This window comes from Rhamphochromis sp. 'chilingali' (genome assembly GCF_963969265.1).
Source record: "Rhamphochromis sp. 'chilingali' genome assembly, chromosome: 2".
Lineage (NCBI taxonomy): Eukaryota > Metazoa > Chordata > Actinopteri > Cichliformes > Cichlidae > Rhamphochromis > Rhamphochromis sp. 'chilingali'.
The window spans coordinates 7,218,993-7,236,310 of NC_137930.1; the positions used below are offsets into that span (position 1 = coordinate 7,218,993).

General features: G+C 38.2%; 1 protein-coding gene across 1 annotated transcript in view; it reads right to left on the reverse strand.

Moving 5' to 3' along the window:
- The window catches only part of camk2b2 (calcium/calmodulin-dependent protein kinase (CaM kinase) II beta 2), a 69,257-nt gene that overhangs the window by 37,077 nt on the left and 14,862 nt on the right, over positions 1–17,318 (reverse strand). The window contains exons 6-7 of the mRNA XM_080874384.1: positions 8,473–8,545; positions 1,217–1,319 (exon numbers count right to left, since the gene is read on the reverse strand). Of these exons, the coding sequence (XP_080730510.1) occupies positions 1,217–1,319; positions 8,473–8,545 (176 nt within the window). The remainder of the gene's footprint in view (positions 1–1,216; positions 1,320–8,472; positions 8,546–17,318) is intronic.

A 17,318-nucleotide genomic window follows, 5' to 3' on the forward strand; every position in this document is an offset into this window, starting at 1 on the left:
AAGGGCAGAGAGCTCCAGTCCGACTCAGACGCCAGCAAGGTGGAGGTGGAGTACTGGTTTGGGCTGGTATCATCAAAGATGAGCTTGTGGGGCCTTTTCGGGTTGAGGATGGAGTCAAGCTCAACTCCCAGTCCTACTGCCAGTTTCTGGAAGACACCTTCTTCAAGCAGTGGTACAGGAAGAAGTCTGCATCCTTCAAGAAAAACATGATTTTCATGCAGGACAATGCTCCATCACACGCGTCCAAGTACTCCACAGCGTGGCTGGCAAGAAAGGGTATAAAAGAAGAAAAACTAATGACATGGCCTCCTTGTTCACCTGATCTGAACCCCATTGAGAACCTGTGGTCCATCATCAAATGTGAGATTTACAAGGAGGGAAAACAGTACACCTCTCTGAACAGTGTCTGGGAGGCTGTGGTTGCTGCTGCACGCAATGTTGATGGTGAACAGATCAAAACACTGACAGAATCCATGGATGGCAGGCTTTTGAGTGTCCTTGCAAAGAAAGGTGGCTATATTGGTCGCTGATTTGTTTTTATTTTGTTTTTGAATGTCAGAAATGTATATTTGTGAATGTGGAGATGTTATATTGGTTTCACTGGTGAAAATAAATAATTGAAATGGGTATATATTTGTTTTTTGTTAAGTTGCCTAATAATTATGCACAGTAATAGTCACCTGCACACACAGATATCCCCCTAAAATAGCTAAAACTAAAAACAAACTAAAAACTACTTCCAAAAACATTCAGCTTTGATATTAATGAGTTTTTTGGGTTCATTGAGAACATGGTTGTTGTTCAATAATAAAATTATTCCTCAAAAATACACTTGCTTAATAATTCTGCACTCCCTTTATTGAGACTGACCTTAGTCAAAAGTGTTGAAAAAACAATGAGAAAACCCAAAGAAGGACAAATATCTGTGGCTTCAACTTGTATAACCCTTTGTGTTTTGGGGGTTGTCTTATCTTTTAGATAATCTCTTATTTAGAATTAGATCATCTTTGTCTTCTAAATGCCTCCTTAATTTTTTGAGCATGAAACTTTGTCTGTAGCATTCTTTCTAATTGTACATATGTTTTGAAATTAATGGAGATGCTTTTCTAATTGTGTTATTTTTAATAACACCTACAGACACATGCACACTTCTGTGTGTGTGTGTGTGTGTGTGTGTGTGTGTGTGTGTGTGTGTGTGTGTGTGTGTCTGTCTTACCAAACCAAGCCTGTTGGTCTCCTTGTACTTCAATGGCCAGTCCAAAATCAGCCAACTTGACTGCTGCGTTCTTACATTTGCTGGCCAGCAGCAGGTTTTCTGGCTGAAGGTGTAACACAAGCACAGTCGTGTCATGTTAGTGTTACATTTTATGACCTTATTAATTTATGTCTCAAGGTTGTTACGACATTGTTACTGAAAGGCTTTTCTTAAATTACTTCAGAAGGGATGGCAAAATCTAGGGATGTTTTTATTTCATGTTAAGTCATTTGTAACTCCATCTAACCTATCTTACACACTCGCAACAAGTACTATAATCACTATGCAAAGATCTCAACAGTAATCTTGCAGAGTTGAGCCAGATAAAAGTTTAGTATCACATTCAACAAGCTTAAGTTTTTTAAAAAAAATTGCGCTTTAATTTGGTTTCTTTGTGGCTGATATTTTATTTTATTTTATTTTATTTTATTTTATTTTATTTTATGGCAGTAGTCTTTCTGTGACATTTTATTTTTTAGCAACTGGAAGGACCAGTCCTTCCAAGATGGTCCCTGTTCTTTTTTTCCTGTTTCTTGAGTTTCTGCTGCCTGGGGTATTCCCTAAGCACATGCTCAGTGCTACATCATTGCTACATCTTCCTGATGTACTGATGGATCTTTGTTGTTTCATCTTGGATAGTACTTCTGACACTGACTAATCAGTCTCTTTCCTCCCCCTCAGTGTACAGTGGCACTAGGCTTGGGATGGAACCCTCCACGTATGGTAAGGAGCTTTCTTGTCTTGATGTCAGTGGCTTATATTTCATATTTTGGCCAGCTTATTATCCTAGCAGAGCACCTGATGACTGATGATGATGATGTTTATGACTATGCAGCATAAGCATGTGTGAGGCATTCATACAGAACTTTTTCATAATGTTGCTATTTGCTGGGATTGACACATCTATCACAACTGCAGTCCTCTGTTCCCTGTCAATCACCACTATGACTGGTTGCTTGGACAGCAGCTTCCTAACTCCCACAAGAATTTAGCCCCATTTGTTCTCAACCATCTTTGATGGTGTCTCCTTTAGTGACTTGGGGAGTTCTAGTCCACATGTGGCGCAGATGTTTCTATAGAGCTACTTGGTTGCGCCGCTCGGTGTACTCTGTCCAAGCTTGCATCTTGCACCCTGCTACTATATGTTGGATAGTCTTCGGGGCACCTTTGCACTGTCCGCAACTTGAGTCCTGTTGGCCTGAGGTAGTGTCCTGCTTCTGCTGATATCATGCTCAGCTGTGTGTGTATATGCAAACATTTAGAAAATCAATAAATGCATTTGGGGGGAGGGGGGGTAGTCAACTGGTTGTGGAAAATGGGGCATTGGGAACAAGTTTCTTCTCTTACTTCTTTTCCTATACATAACTTTAAAGGGAAAACAGGAGAATGGGGCAGACCAGTTATACTCAGATCAGAACGCTAAAAATAGTTATGGCTACAGACATATTCAGAGATACAGTCATACATTTTCCAGCAAATAAAATGTACTCTCTCATTTTGAGGTTGAGACACACAGATGGGACTGGAAAATGTGTATAAGCCTTTTTTGCCTTTGTTTACTTGAGGACGACCAAACACATCTTGTCTGTCTGCAATAGTCGTGTCTTTGCTGCTCAGACGCTGATGTAAAAAGCAAATGTGACAAATAGCTACACAGGAATGACAGCTCTTTGCTGTCTGACTAGTTTATGCTAAGAGTGACAGATCTGTGTCACAGAAGCAGCAATCATTTCACCACAGTGATAGAAACAGCTGTATGCTGTAATCCAGCTGAAGGACAGTCATCATGTCACCCTCTGCTGGTTGATTTAAAAACACAGAAGGTGCATACAGTAAAGGCCTTAACTTACTGTGCCCAGTAGATCAATCTTATTCAGAAATATTCCACAACTGTTGGACAAATGTATTTTTCATTCCACAAAGAACAGACTCAGTTGTTTGATATTTTAGGAAATACTACTACACTTTATTAATAAAATGTTCTAGTTCTAGTTCATTTGGACAACTTAAAATAACCCAAAACAAAACAAAACACTTTCTAAGTCAAGATTTGAACTTCAGACTAATCGGGGAATTAATTGTTGTACTTTTTTACTTAGTCAAAATGAACAGATGATGTTTTTGTACTTTTTGACACTATATCATAATCATGATAAAGAGAGCTGCAAATGTCAGTATCAAACACAAAAACTGTATATATTATATACAGTTGTATACTCAATGGGCAAAAAAGTCAAATTAAAAACTAAAGTCAAAATGCAAACGTGTTTAATGTTTTCCTTTCCTAAATGTTACCAAAAGTGCACCAAATTCTTTATAAAATTGAGATTTAAAAACTCAATTTGTGAGATTTTAACATATCATCTATTCTGTATATCACTTGTCCACTTTCCTGACTCAAATATTGTACCAAAGGATGTTAGATGGTTAATGTGATTAATATTAATTGCTAAACATGAGGATATTAACTTCATCATCAAACAAGTTACCATGCTGTCTCATATTTTCCAATAAAAATCAGAAATTTGCTTTAGAAAATAATCAGTAGGTAACTGTAGTTTCCATGTTTGTACCTGGAAAAAAAAATTCACATTTGATATTTGCATAAAATTTATAAAATCCTAACAGAACACATGCAGAGGATTCCACACAAATGCACCGTACAGTGATGTTGGTACTGAAATAAGCATCCAACCATAGTCTGATTAGAGCAGGCTCAGGCTGAGAATTATCGTTGTTTCTATTTCTGCGTCTAGACAGCAAAAAAACAAAAAACAATCTAAGTGACTATGAAAGTCAATTCATTGTTAACTCCAACAGTGGGGGTGGTGTGGGGGTTTTATACTGTCCTCTTAAAGAAAAGGGTCACTGCAAATCAACATAAAATGATGTTGTATATAATGTAGTATTTCTTTGAAGATGGGAGTGTTCTCTCCATGATGACACTGTCACGAATCACAGGATGCGAGGGGCCACTAACTGGTTCAATGAAAATGTAGTACTGTCTAAAATATAGTGAGTACAGACTATATAGTGCACTCAAAGAATTCTTCAATGTTTTACGAAAAGTAGTGTACATCTGATGGTTGCTACCCAAGCATTGTATCCAATCATGCATTGTATTAAAGTGAGAGATGAAAATAAAGAGAGCAGTGCATCAAAGCATTAACTAATACCATGATGAAATAAGTATTGCTGAAAAAACATTGCAATCGGTATTTATTAAGTATTTATTAAATGAAATATTTATTTATTTATGTACAGAATATTGACAAAAGTATTACTTATCCATCTAAATCCTTAAATTCAGGTAATCCAATCACTTCCATGGCCACAGGTATATAAACTCAAACAACTAGGCATACACACTGCTTCTGTAAACATTTGGGAAAGATTGGGTCGCTCTCAGGAGTTCAGTGAATTCTAGTGTGATGCCGTGATAGGATGCCACCTCCAAACAAGTCCAGCTGTGAAACTTCCTTGCTATTAAATATTCCATAGTAAACGGTTGGGGGGAAATATAACAAAGTAGAAGTCATTGAGAATGACAGCAACTATGCCATGAACTAGTAGGCCAGGTAAACTGCATAGTGTGCTGAGGTTGGCAATCACTACAGATCTCCAAATTGGGCCTTCAGATTAGCTCAAGAAGATTACATAGAGAGCTTCATGGAATGGCCACTTCATGACCAAGTTCCAAATGCAGTGAAGTAAAGCATGCCGCCACTGGACTCTAGAGCAGTAGAGAAGTGTTCTCTGGAGTGATGCATCATGCTTCTTTGTCTGGCAATCTGATCAACAAGTCTGGATTTGGCTATTACCAGGAGAACAGTACTTGTCTGATTGCACTGTGCAAAGGATAATGTTTGGTTGAGGGGGAATCATGATGCGGGGTCATTTTCAGTAGTTGGGCTCAGCCCCTTAGTTCCAATGAAAAGAACTCTTAATGCTTCAGCATACCAAGACATTTTGGAGAATTTCATGCTCCCAACTTTGTGGGAACAGTTTGAGGATGACCCTCTCCTGTTCCAACATGACTGTGCACCAGTGCACCGGGGGAAAAATCTAAACCTACATGGCCTTGTGTGAAAAAGCCCCTTAAATCTAATAACTGGTTGGGTCAGTTATTAGTAATAAACACCTTAGTTCAATGTTTTTGGGTTCTCAGTTTGACTGTTATTATTTATTCTTATTTGCCACATTTCTAAGTATCTTCTTTCATATATCTTTGTTTCAGTTTCTGGCTATTCTGCCTTTGGTTTTGTACAGTTATTTTATAATTTATAATTTATATATTACATTTTTTTATAATGATTTTTTATTAAATGTGTACAGTCTTCCCTTTGTGCCCCATTGTGCCCATCTGTCTTTGATTTGTTCTAGCTGTTTTCCCCCACCATTTCCCCTAGCCTCATTACTGTCATTATTGTCTCAGTCTCCTCTTGCCCCTCTGTTGAGTCACCCACAGTATGCTTTCTAGATTTCCTAGTGCGTCCTAGTATTACACTCCTTGTATAATTACTCTTTGTGCCTCCTTTTGCTTTCTGTTTTGGGATCATGTTTTCCTTTGATCAATCCAGCATTAAATATTCACCTTATGCTCACTTTGGTCTCCTGCATTCTGCACTTGGGTTGGAAAACAATTAACCAAATTCCACACAGTTGATAGTCACAGAGCAAGTTGACCGCACAAAGCACCCAGAGGGCACAACAATCTACATGGAAGAAAATGACTTAGACTGTTCTAGGTTTCTAGTCTACTCACAAAGACTGAGAGAAACAGCTGATATGAGGGCTTGGCCAGCTGCTATCTCAGCATTCGAAGGTATAAAATCTCACAAACCTCAACTGCTTCACTAGCTGGTTATTCCCACTTCTTACTCCCAGTTACTTCACAGTAATAGACTATTATAGGACAATTCAATTCAATTCAGTTCAATTTAATCTTATTTATGTAGCACCAAATCACAACAACAGTTCCCTAAGGGGTTTTATATTGTTAGGTAAAGACCCTACAATAACACAGAGAAAATAAAAAACAACAACAACAATCAGATGGCCCCCTATTAGCAAGCACTTTGCAGTGGGAAGGAAAAAGTCCTTTTTTAACAAGAAGAACTTCCCCAGCAGCCATGTGCCAAAACTGGTTGGTTTCAAGGGGAGGAAGACAGAACAAAAGACACACTCTGGAAGAGAGCCAGGAATGAATAATAATAATAATTACGTGCAGAGTAGTGTTTAAAAACATAGTGAGTGAAAGAAAGGTGAGTGAACACTTGTGCATTAGTGCACTAGTGCATTACACCCCGAGGAGCCTAAGGTTATTGCACTAATTCAGGGTCACCTAATCCAGACCTAAGAAAATGCTTTGTCAAAAAGGAAAATTTTAAGCCTATAATCTTAAAGGCAGACAGTGTGTCTGTCTCCCAAATCCAAATTGGGAGCTGTTTCCACAGAAGAGAGGGCTCCTCAGGTTGTACAGGCTGCCTTAGTTTCTATATTTCCTGGGTCAGAGAGAGTGCTGATCTACCCAAGACCTTCCCTGAATCTGTGTCTCAGCAAGTGAACCCAGTGAATTCTGAACAAACTAGTCTAGCCAACTTGGAGCTTCCACTGTATCCTGCACTGGAGCTGCTGTGGACCCAGACATCAGAAAAGTGCACCCTGCTCAGCTCCCACAAGAGTTGACAGAGTCTTCTGAGTATCCTGAACCTCAGGGTAGGATTTATCTACTCCATTGGCCAGTAGCTGTGGGGTCCAACTAGCCCCCACAGCTTCTTAGTCTCCGCCACTGGCCACCTCACCAGCTCCCTGAGCTGAATCATCTCTGCCAAGGCCTCTGTCCTTTGTCCTTTGATCCTGCCCCATGAAGTACACGGTCATGGAATAAAACATTTGGCAAGCTTTTCAAGACCATTTAAGGGGAAATAAACAGGCTTTCCAACAGCACAAGATTTATAAATTTTATTGAGTAATTTATTAATTATTATTTATTTATTAATTAATGACCAAACACAATTTTTTTTTACTTTTTGTACTAAGTTTATATAGTCTTAAAATCAATAAAAAGCCATCACACAGATTTCTGCTATAAATGTAATATAAATTGCTATATTAATGTTAACATACATTCTTGACAATATTTTGTCTTGACTGCATCATTACAAAAGATTATTTGGGTTTTTTTTGTTCTTTATAGAGCTTTAGGTTGTTGTTTAATTATATGTTGGTTGGTTATTAACATTGTTTTTTTTTAATTTGTTTATTTGCTACTCATACATACTGCACAAATCACTAAAAAATGTATGTAATTCAGTACAGCAGATATTGTTTTATACAGCTGCAGTATGTATCTATGCTGTAAGAAACAGCACATGATAATAAGAGGAACGCTTGATATACACAAAAAATATTCAAACATTCCTCTGTGAAGGATTAGTTACTTTCATCTGTGAACAGGGATTCATTGTTACCTGTTCAGATATACATACATATCCTGCTTAAACATGAAGCAGGTCAATGAAAGTCCAAAGGAACTTAATCAAAAGAACGTCAGCTGCGTGGTATACATCACTGCACCACTGGAGGTGAGCAGACACAAGGTTTCCACCTGCTATGAAATTTCTCTTTCAGTTGTAGTCCACTCAAGTGCATGCACAAGACAGAACTTCAACATATGTGCACAAACACTCATGCACGTTTTGATAAATCCAGCCCATAGACATGCACAGACATGCTGGATATAAATATTTTCACTGCACTTACCAGCTGTCAATTACAACAGTCAGACAAAACACAGAACTATGGAGAACCGCTTACTGATTTACAAAAAAGTGAGACCACAGCCATACTGGGCCTTCATCAGGCAAACAGACAACATGACATCAGAAGATGATATCCAGACCAAACTGCAATACAGATGACAAAACTCAACAAAACATAATCTGCTACACCACTCACATATAACAGTGGGAATTCCACATAGAACCTTTTTTTTAAAAAATTGGAACACTGTTCATAATTAATAATTTGTATTAACATTTGGAAGGTATCATTCTTTTTGTGGAAGCTCTACATTTTTCCTTCATGGACTCTTGTCCCTGAGCTAAACCTGACCTGAACATAGTACAGAATGTTCCTTATACTGATTTTATAGCTGTGCAGCTAAAATTCACACACCTACATGGACACAGACACATGACCTGCTCGTGACTCACCTTGAGATCTCTGTGAACCACACCCATCTGATGGCAGTGGAGCACGGCCTCCAGGATCTGCTGGATGCAATGACTGCATGCAGACAGCAGGGGGAGCAGGTTAGTCTGAACACATTTAGCACATTGAGCCCCAACTGTCACAGGCACACATACATGTTTTCAGTGTAGGAACCAGCTCTCTCTTCCACACTCAACACGTTTGCACACACATATAAAAAAGTGTGAACCTGTCTGTGAGCTACACAGAGAGAATGCGTGCAGTTTGCTATTTTCTGCTTTAAAGAAAGTGCCAAATATTAGTCAGGCAGCGTAGGAGGGCTCTGCAGCTCCGTGTGGGAGACACTCTGTCTAACCTGTATATTTTTGTGTGTAATTTATTTAGCAGCAGTGATAACAAAGCCTTTGAGGAAAGGATTCTGCAAGTATTTAAAGTTGTCACTGCTGCCACTCTATTGACCTCTACTCCTTCACCCGTTCTCAGGTTTTCTCACTCACTCAGTCACTCTTGCTCAAAGTATGACAGTCCTAGGACCCACAGGAATTGTAAATATATTTCAGACTTCTAAAATAGTACAACAAGAGCTGCAAAAGCAGAACCAGAAGACAGGCAAGACAGGCAAGGGGAGACAAACAAACAGGCAGCAGGCACAGACAAAACTTGTATCAAATCACAGGCAAAAATTAAAAAACAGGACTATAAAATACAAGCAGCTCTTGTACAGCGGGTGCACAGCAATGCAACACAGTGAGACACACACACACACCTTGAGGTCCCTGTGCACTATGTCATGGTGGTGGGTGTAAGAGACACTGTCTAGAATCTGATGAATACAGTGACTGTGGAGACAGAACAACACAGTGAAGACCAGATAAAGGAAGCAACACGAGAAGGAAAGGGACCAAAAACATAGTAAGAAAGAGAAGTGGACAGAGAAGAGAACGGGAAGATCTGAGGCACAGAGGCTGTTGCAGGGCGAGGAAGCGAGGGAGTTGATGTGAGAAGCACTTTACATATTTCCTGATTTGACTAGACTAGACATATAGAGTTTTTTTAAATCTCCATTGCTAAGATTTCATTCAGTTCATAAACATATCTTTGTTTCTTCGTCTTGCTATTCTGTTCAAATTAAAAGTGAATGTTTAATCCATGTACATGGAGCTTTTCTAAAATGGCCTCCAGAGTGTGTAAACCTGAAAACACAGCTGCACTATGTGACAATGAGAGAAAAGGAGCTTTGTAGACCTGTCATCATATTGCTAACAAAACCGAACATGAAACTGTGTACTTTACAATTGTTGCTAAAACAGACTGTGTGTACAGTGGTGTGAAAAAACTGTTTTCCTGTTTTTTTGTCACACATTTGTCACACTTAAATGTTTCGGATCATCAAACAAGTTTAAACATTAAACAAATATAACACAAAATGCACTTTCTAAATAAAGCTGTTTATTATCAAGGGGGGGGGGGGGGGGGGGATCCATGCCTACGTGGCCCTCTGCGAAAAAGTGATTGCCCCCAGTAAATTTATGTTTTATAACATAAATTAACTGTGGTTTTTTACATCTTTGGAAAGCGGAGTTCACTTTCTTTAGTCACACCCACACACACATAACCTTAAAAAGATGGTTTATGTTCTAAAACCCTTTAATGTGGCTGAATTAGAACAACTCTGCAAAAATGAGTGGGCCAAAAGTCCTCCACAGCACTAGAAAAGACTGGAAAAGATTGCCAGTTATCACAAATGCTTAATTGCAGTTGTTGCTGCTAAAGGGTGGCCCAACCAGTTATTAGGTTTAGGGGGCAATTGCTTTTCACACAGGGCCATGTAGGGTTGGAATTTATTCCCCTTAATAAAAAAAAAAAAAAAAAAACTTTATTCAAAACAGCATTTTGTGTTTACTTGTGTTATCTTTGTCTAATATTTAAATTTGTTTGATCTGAAACATTTAAGTGTGACAAACATACAAAAAAATAGGAAATAAGGAAGGTGCAAACACTTTTTCACACCATGGCAAAAGACAGACAAAGCTACAGTAACATTACTCATTACTTTTTTGAAGTTGGATGGCACAGTTGTGCAGTGGTTAGAAATGTCACCTATGAAAGCTGTGATAAGCCCGCTGACTCTCAACTGGTAAGTGACTGAAAAAATGGACAGAAGGAAATTCTGAAGCCTCATGTTTGCAGTATTTTTACTGTTGCCTTCTTGTGTTTTTTTCTAGCTGAATATCACAGATTAGGTATGGACTTGAATAAGAAGTAAACAACACATCCATATGTGTCGATCCCAAAGTAGCTTTGCCATTTGTCAAAGCATATAAAATGGTTTAAAAATGGTTTAAAATGAGAAATTTTATTGAGTAATTATCAATAAAACAGGCTTTGGGTAGACTAAGACCACTAACACACTTAGCATATGAAATGACTTGATTATAGTCTATTGCAAACAAGGACATGGACAGCTGAGCTGGAGACCTGATAGTCAAGTAGTCATTCTTGTGATATTTCTTTAAAGTCCACTATCAAGGGCACATGCATTGTAATATAAATTCTCTGTGGACACAAAAAAGCAAGCATTTGCTCACTGTGTGATGATGACATTTACATCACTCAGAAGCAAGCATACCCTAGTGAATTTGTGAGTGTGGAAAGTATTATCAGGATTTAAGAAAGATTAGTCCCATTACAAAGACAGAAACTCAACATTTTCACCATAACCATCTTGGATTTTTGATATCCAATGTGATGAGCAAAGGGGGACTCTGACGGAGAGCATTCTGCCATTTACCTAAGTAGGCTTGCACTAATACACGATGGAGTCTAATGGAGTCTAAAACATAATTCACGAAATTAACCCTCTCCAGGCAGACGTTGCAGATTTGCAACAGTTAAGACCTAACAACCTGATTACCCCACATACATATTTTATGAGGTTTTTTTTACTCAGAAGTACCACTGCAGGACTTGGTTGTGCATTAGCAACACAAAACGTAATTTGGGCCTGAGAGGGTTAAGGTCGAACACAAGTTCAGTAAGGAAGATCTATATTCATCCATCTGTTTCCATTCCTGTGTGTTTGAGCTGGTAGTGTATCCTTTGCAACACGTCTGCTTTCCCACGATAAACAAACTCAATTCTGTCATCACTCTGGCCCATTCTTTTTTTGTTTTGTTTTGCCTGCCCTCTGTGAGCCAATCATTCTGTTTTCCATGCGCTTTAAACGTCATTGCTGTTTTATCACTCTGCCTTTAAGAAGCACATTCCTCCTCCCCATATCCACCTTATCCTGGCCACCACCAGCATCTAGGCTACATTCACTAGACTTTCCTCTGCTATGTAGCTTCATAGAAATTATTTGGTGATTCGATTCTAACTCTGCATTTCAAAAAGCATGTTCAGTTCTTCTTTTTAAAATAAATGTCCTTTTTATAGTCAGTAATACTTGAAACTACTTATTGAGACTGTACACTCATCAGTTTAGTGCAAATAACAGATCAAGGGATCAGAGCGCCATTTTCCCACAGATTTCTTACATGTACAACCATATTTCTTTTTGAAACCACAGCAATCGCCCCTTTGTGGCTTTCAGAAAGAATGTAGAGACACTTTTGCAATGCCTGTATACAGTAAAGTGTAAGCAATCTAGCTGTTGTCCAGTGTTGTCAAGGTGCATATCCAAATTGAAGACAAGTAATAACCAGCACTGAGGAATACATGTCCTGGCATGTATTCTTCAGTGCTGGTTGAAATATTTCTTTACTTCAATTTGACTCAGCTTCAAGGAAAAACGATGCAGTGATAGAGCTATGAATCAACATCAGCTTCACTTCTTGACTTGTTGGTGCACACAGTAAAGTTAGCTCTTAATTACCCAATAGTCAAATTAGCTATAGCAGCTAGTTAGATAGAAGATTCTGAACAAGGCTGAACAGGTTGCGAATAGGATATTGAGCTGTGATCAGCAGGGATAATGGATGCATGGACACATGGAGATGTTGCTGGCTATGCAGAGCAGCAGAGGAATAATAACTGCACTAAACAGAGATGTCCAGAATATGAAGAACTAAATAAAGAGTGAAATCTGGAGCAGAGCACCACAGAGGAGCAGAGCTGAGGAGGTGAAAGGCTGAAGACTGAGGCAGAGCAGCATGTATACTGGAAAAGAGAGATACTGGAGGACTTTAGTAATAATTCATTTCCTATTCTTCTTAAGAAACATAAGATATTAATTGTTATTTTCAAACTTTGTTATAGCCAGCTGTGCGGTCAGCTTTAAAATGCTGGTAGCACGGTGGTGTGTTGGTTAGCACTGTTGCCTCAGAGCAAGGTTTGAATCCACCATCTGGCCACAGCCTTTGTGGGGTTTGCATGTCCTAATCTGTAGCTGTTTTGGTTTTCGCTGGGTAATCTGGATCTCCCACAGTCCAAAGATATGCAGTTAGTAAGGTTAGGTTAATTGCTGATTCTAAATTTGGCCATAGGTGTGAGTGGCTCTCTGTTAACCCTGCGACTCTGCTGTATAAATAAAACTGAACTGAAATATTGGACTGTAAAGCTTAGATGCTTCCAGCACATCATTTGTAGCTGAACTTTGGTCATTAGTGTACCTGGCTGCATAGATAACCCTCAAATGTATTTACCACACTTCACTCCCTTTGGTTGTTTCTTCAGTTATGGTGTCTTGGACCCAGGGGTCTTAGTTTTGTAGAATCTTTATGTTTTCTTTTGAGGTTGTGATGTTATTTATGTTCTAGTCTTTATTATTTTGTATTGAGTATTATATTAAGTCTTTGTGGTTCTAGTCCACTGTTTCATTGTGAAGTCCGCTCCCTTCTTTCTTCATTGTGTCCCAGTCTCCTCTGCTTCTTATTCTGCGTAAACTCTATCTTGTCTGTGTTTTGTCTTCTGTCTGCATCAAGCTAGTGTATCTTTGTCCATGGCTCCGTGTATATCTCTTGTCCTTGTCCGTTCTCATGTCTTAATCTGGGTTGCTATATTTGTTTACCTGCATTTCCGTTCCCATTCTCTGTTGCTTCCTGTTTTATTTTGGTTGCCTGTGTCTCGTCTCCAGTATGTTCAGTTTTGCTCTCCTTGTCTCATTAGTCTGTGATTAGTGTCCGCTGTGTTCCCACCTGTGGTCTGTTCCCTCAGTATTCTCTGTGTGTTTATATTGTCTCAGTCTTCCCTTGCCCTTTGCCATGTTCTCCTTCTAGGCTGTGTTTATCTTGCTGTACGCTCCATGTTGTCCATGTTCCCTCGTTTATGCCTATCTCATGAGTTCCTGTTTTCTGCTTGGTCAGATTTATTTTGTATAATGTATTTTATTGTCTTTTGCTCAGCAATAAAGCTGTTTTGAGTTTTGCATTGTTCTTTTGAAGTCCTGCATTTGGGTCCTAACCTGCCTTCTACACAGCCAACATGACACATCGCTTCAAAGTTGAGATCATTTTAATGGGATACCCACCCATTTTGACTCGCCAAGAATTATATTAGTGGTTCTTGTATCATTGCTAGTTTCTTCCTGTGAGGGAGATAAAAAAAAATGCCAGTTCTGCGAGTCTTTACCCATGGTGCAGACTAACAAAGAAAAATTAAAATGCAGACCTGACGATAGTGCTGGAGGAAAAAAAATATACAAGACAGTGACAGAGTCATTAGGATTCAACCTCTGGGGATGGACCCCCAGGCCACGGACTGGTCTGTGAGTCGTTTGGTACCGGGCCACAAGAGTTGAGGCTCGGGTGTGAAATTTATGGTTTTCAGGGTTTTTATCATTATTTTTAAATCATTTTTATCATTAACTCGGTTACCCTGGGTCTTTTCCCGTGTGTTATGAATAAATCTTCTTATTTTTGGTACCGGTACTGGTTTTACTTTGTTGTATTTATCCACGACACCTTAAAGGTTGGTCCGTGAAAATATTGTTGGACATAAGCCGGTCAGTGTCACAAAAAAAGTTGGAGACCACTGATCCAGAGGACTCATTATCAGTTTTCTGTGGAATTATTTTACACACTCATTTGTGGTGGACAGAAATTCAAGTAACAACTACAGTATGTGAAAAGCTGACACATAAAACCAAATGAATCCATATGGTTGGACACCAGAAGAGGTTAAGTAACAGGAAATCTGTTTTTTGGTCATCTAGAGTGAGTGAGACATGAACAGGGTAGAGAAAGAAGGGAGAGACTGAGTGATTCTGCGTACAGATGGAGTACAGAGAGGAAACCATTAGTGAGATACTGTTGGACAGAAATCAAGACCCACACATGAACACACAGAGTGCCACACACACACAGACACACACATAATTTATGCAAAGAGAACAGGGGAGATTGAAGACAGCTGAAGGAAAGAACAGAGAATAACAGGGAAAGTAAAGGTTAAAATTAGAGGAATAACTTTCCTTATAGTTTAACACAAATTCCTATCTTTTTTTAAATATCTTTTGATCTTCAGATCTCCTTTAATTGGTTGAGAGACTTTTCAAACTGGCAAAGCATTAGTATAGCATTTGTTCATTAGAGGCAAGTTCATGTAGCTCCTTTCTGCAGGTGTGTGGATGGATCTTTCTGCAACTTTCTAATATTACTCATTAAACAGAAATAAAGGCTGTGATCCAAATCTGTGATATTATATATATATATATATATATATATATATTTTAATAAAAAGACAGAAAATGTCTTGATGCATCCTTAATCAGCCAGGTAAAGAAATCCAAGAAAGCCGATTGTGTGCATCTGGATGATGCATCTGGATGATGCATTTCAACTGGAAGAAACATGTCATTACTCTGACAAGTGATTTGTTCAGTCTCAGCTGACAACATGTTTCCCCATATTTAGCACCACTGACTGTCTGTGAGTTCTGTTTCATTAAACATATTGTTTAACATACTGTTTAGTGATTAGTATGTATAAGTGGTTTGTGGTTGTATGCATCTTCCATCCAGTCAAGTTGCAGTTATGGTACAGTATATTGGGAAGTCATTGATGAGCTTTATTTGGGAAGCACCAAAGAGTAGTATTACCAATGTCATATCTGTTCAAACTGATTACAATTTATTATTCTGTTTGTGACTTATTGTTTTCAATAATGGCAAGCAAAGTGTTCTTGTTGAACATTACAATGTCAATGAAGTTTTAAACTGGACCATTTGGATATATAATGACCTTTCTTTTTTGAAATTTGGTCACATTTAGTGTAATTCCAGAGTTAGGACCCAGAGCAGTTTTTTTTGTCCTTAGAGTTTGAAGATTTTTTCAATTTAACTCAGTTTTATTTTTATAGTGCCAAAAAACAATTGCCTCAATGTGCTTTATGTTGTAAAACAACAAGTCTACAATAATAAAGAGAAAATCCGAAAAATCAGACAACCCCTCTGTGAGCAAGCACTTGGTGACAGTGGAATGGCAAAACTCCCTTTTAACAGGAAGAAACCTTCGGGAGGACCAGGCTCACAGACGGGTAACTATCTGCCACAACTGTTTGGGTTTGATGGGAGGGAGACAGGACAAAAGAGATGCTGTGGATGAGAGCCTGAGATTAATAATAACTTTTCACTTCAGAACTAAATGATCTAGTAAACAAAAACAGAAAGAAAACACACACACACCAACAGTTTCTCTCAATGACTTCAATTCAACAAAGTCCAGTGTATTAATAATTCAAGTGAATACCTTGTAAAATCCCACATCTAGTTAAACAAAACACAGTTAAAGCAATAATTACAGTTACCTGGGACTTATCAGGTGTTTTTTTACAGCTCTATAGATATAACTAATGTTTTCAGGATTTGTTTTGTAATTATAAACCTCAGATTATGATCTGAATATTGAATACATCATTAAATTGCTCGACATCCTTAAACCTCCCACAAGATCAAATGAACACACTAGATAAAAACCCTATCGCTAATATACTCAATCAAATGCCCAATAATAAAATGCCTGTAACTGAAGGTTTCTCCAGTCACTTTGAAAGACATTTTAGACAATTTAACTCTATTATTTATAAGAATGATTTCAAAGAGTCCTCCAAAGTATGAATACAACACCTGATGACATTACTCTTGAAGCAAAAGATCCTTGATCCAGAGAACTATCAACCACTATCTCTTATTAATATGGTTAGGTTATTAAAATGAACTAGATAAAAATCATACAATTTCTTATTCATCTTGATCTGAAAGGTTTTACCAAAAGTAGATATTCATCCACTAATTCCCAAAAACTTTTCAATTCAATACAGCTTTCAAACAACAATAAACACCATAATTTTATTATTAGACAGAGAAAAAACATTTGATAGAGTTAAGTAGAAATTACTGTTTCCAACACTTGGAGAAAATTAATTAAATGACTGAATAAAGACACTTTACACTTCACTAAAGACCGCAGCCACCACCAATTAATTGAGTTCACAAAACTTCATTCTACACAATGGGACAGGTAAAGATGTCCTCTCTCGCCACCTCTCTTTGCTGTGTTTATTGAACCACTAGCAGCTACAATAAGACAAAATGGTAAAAGTATCCAAACAATCACTACTCATTACGTCTCTTCTTAACCTAGCTTCCACAACTTTTTCCCATAGCTGCATGGTGAGGCAAATCAACTCTATCCCCCTGTACTTACTATACCTCTGCACATTACTGTTGTTCTGGAACTCTGGAGCCAGTATACTTTATTACCATTCCTCAGTCATCCTCTCATTCTTTAAAACTGTGTTTAAAAAAAACTGGCCAAACAGTCCACTGTACTCTTCTATATACATCTCCATAACTCAACAGGTTTATCACTGTTTATCACTAGCACATTTCCGTTTCTCTCCTTAATCACCT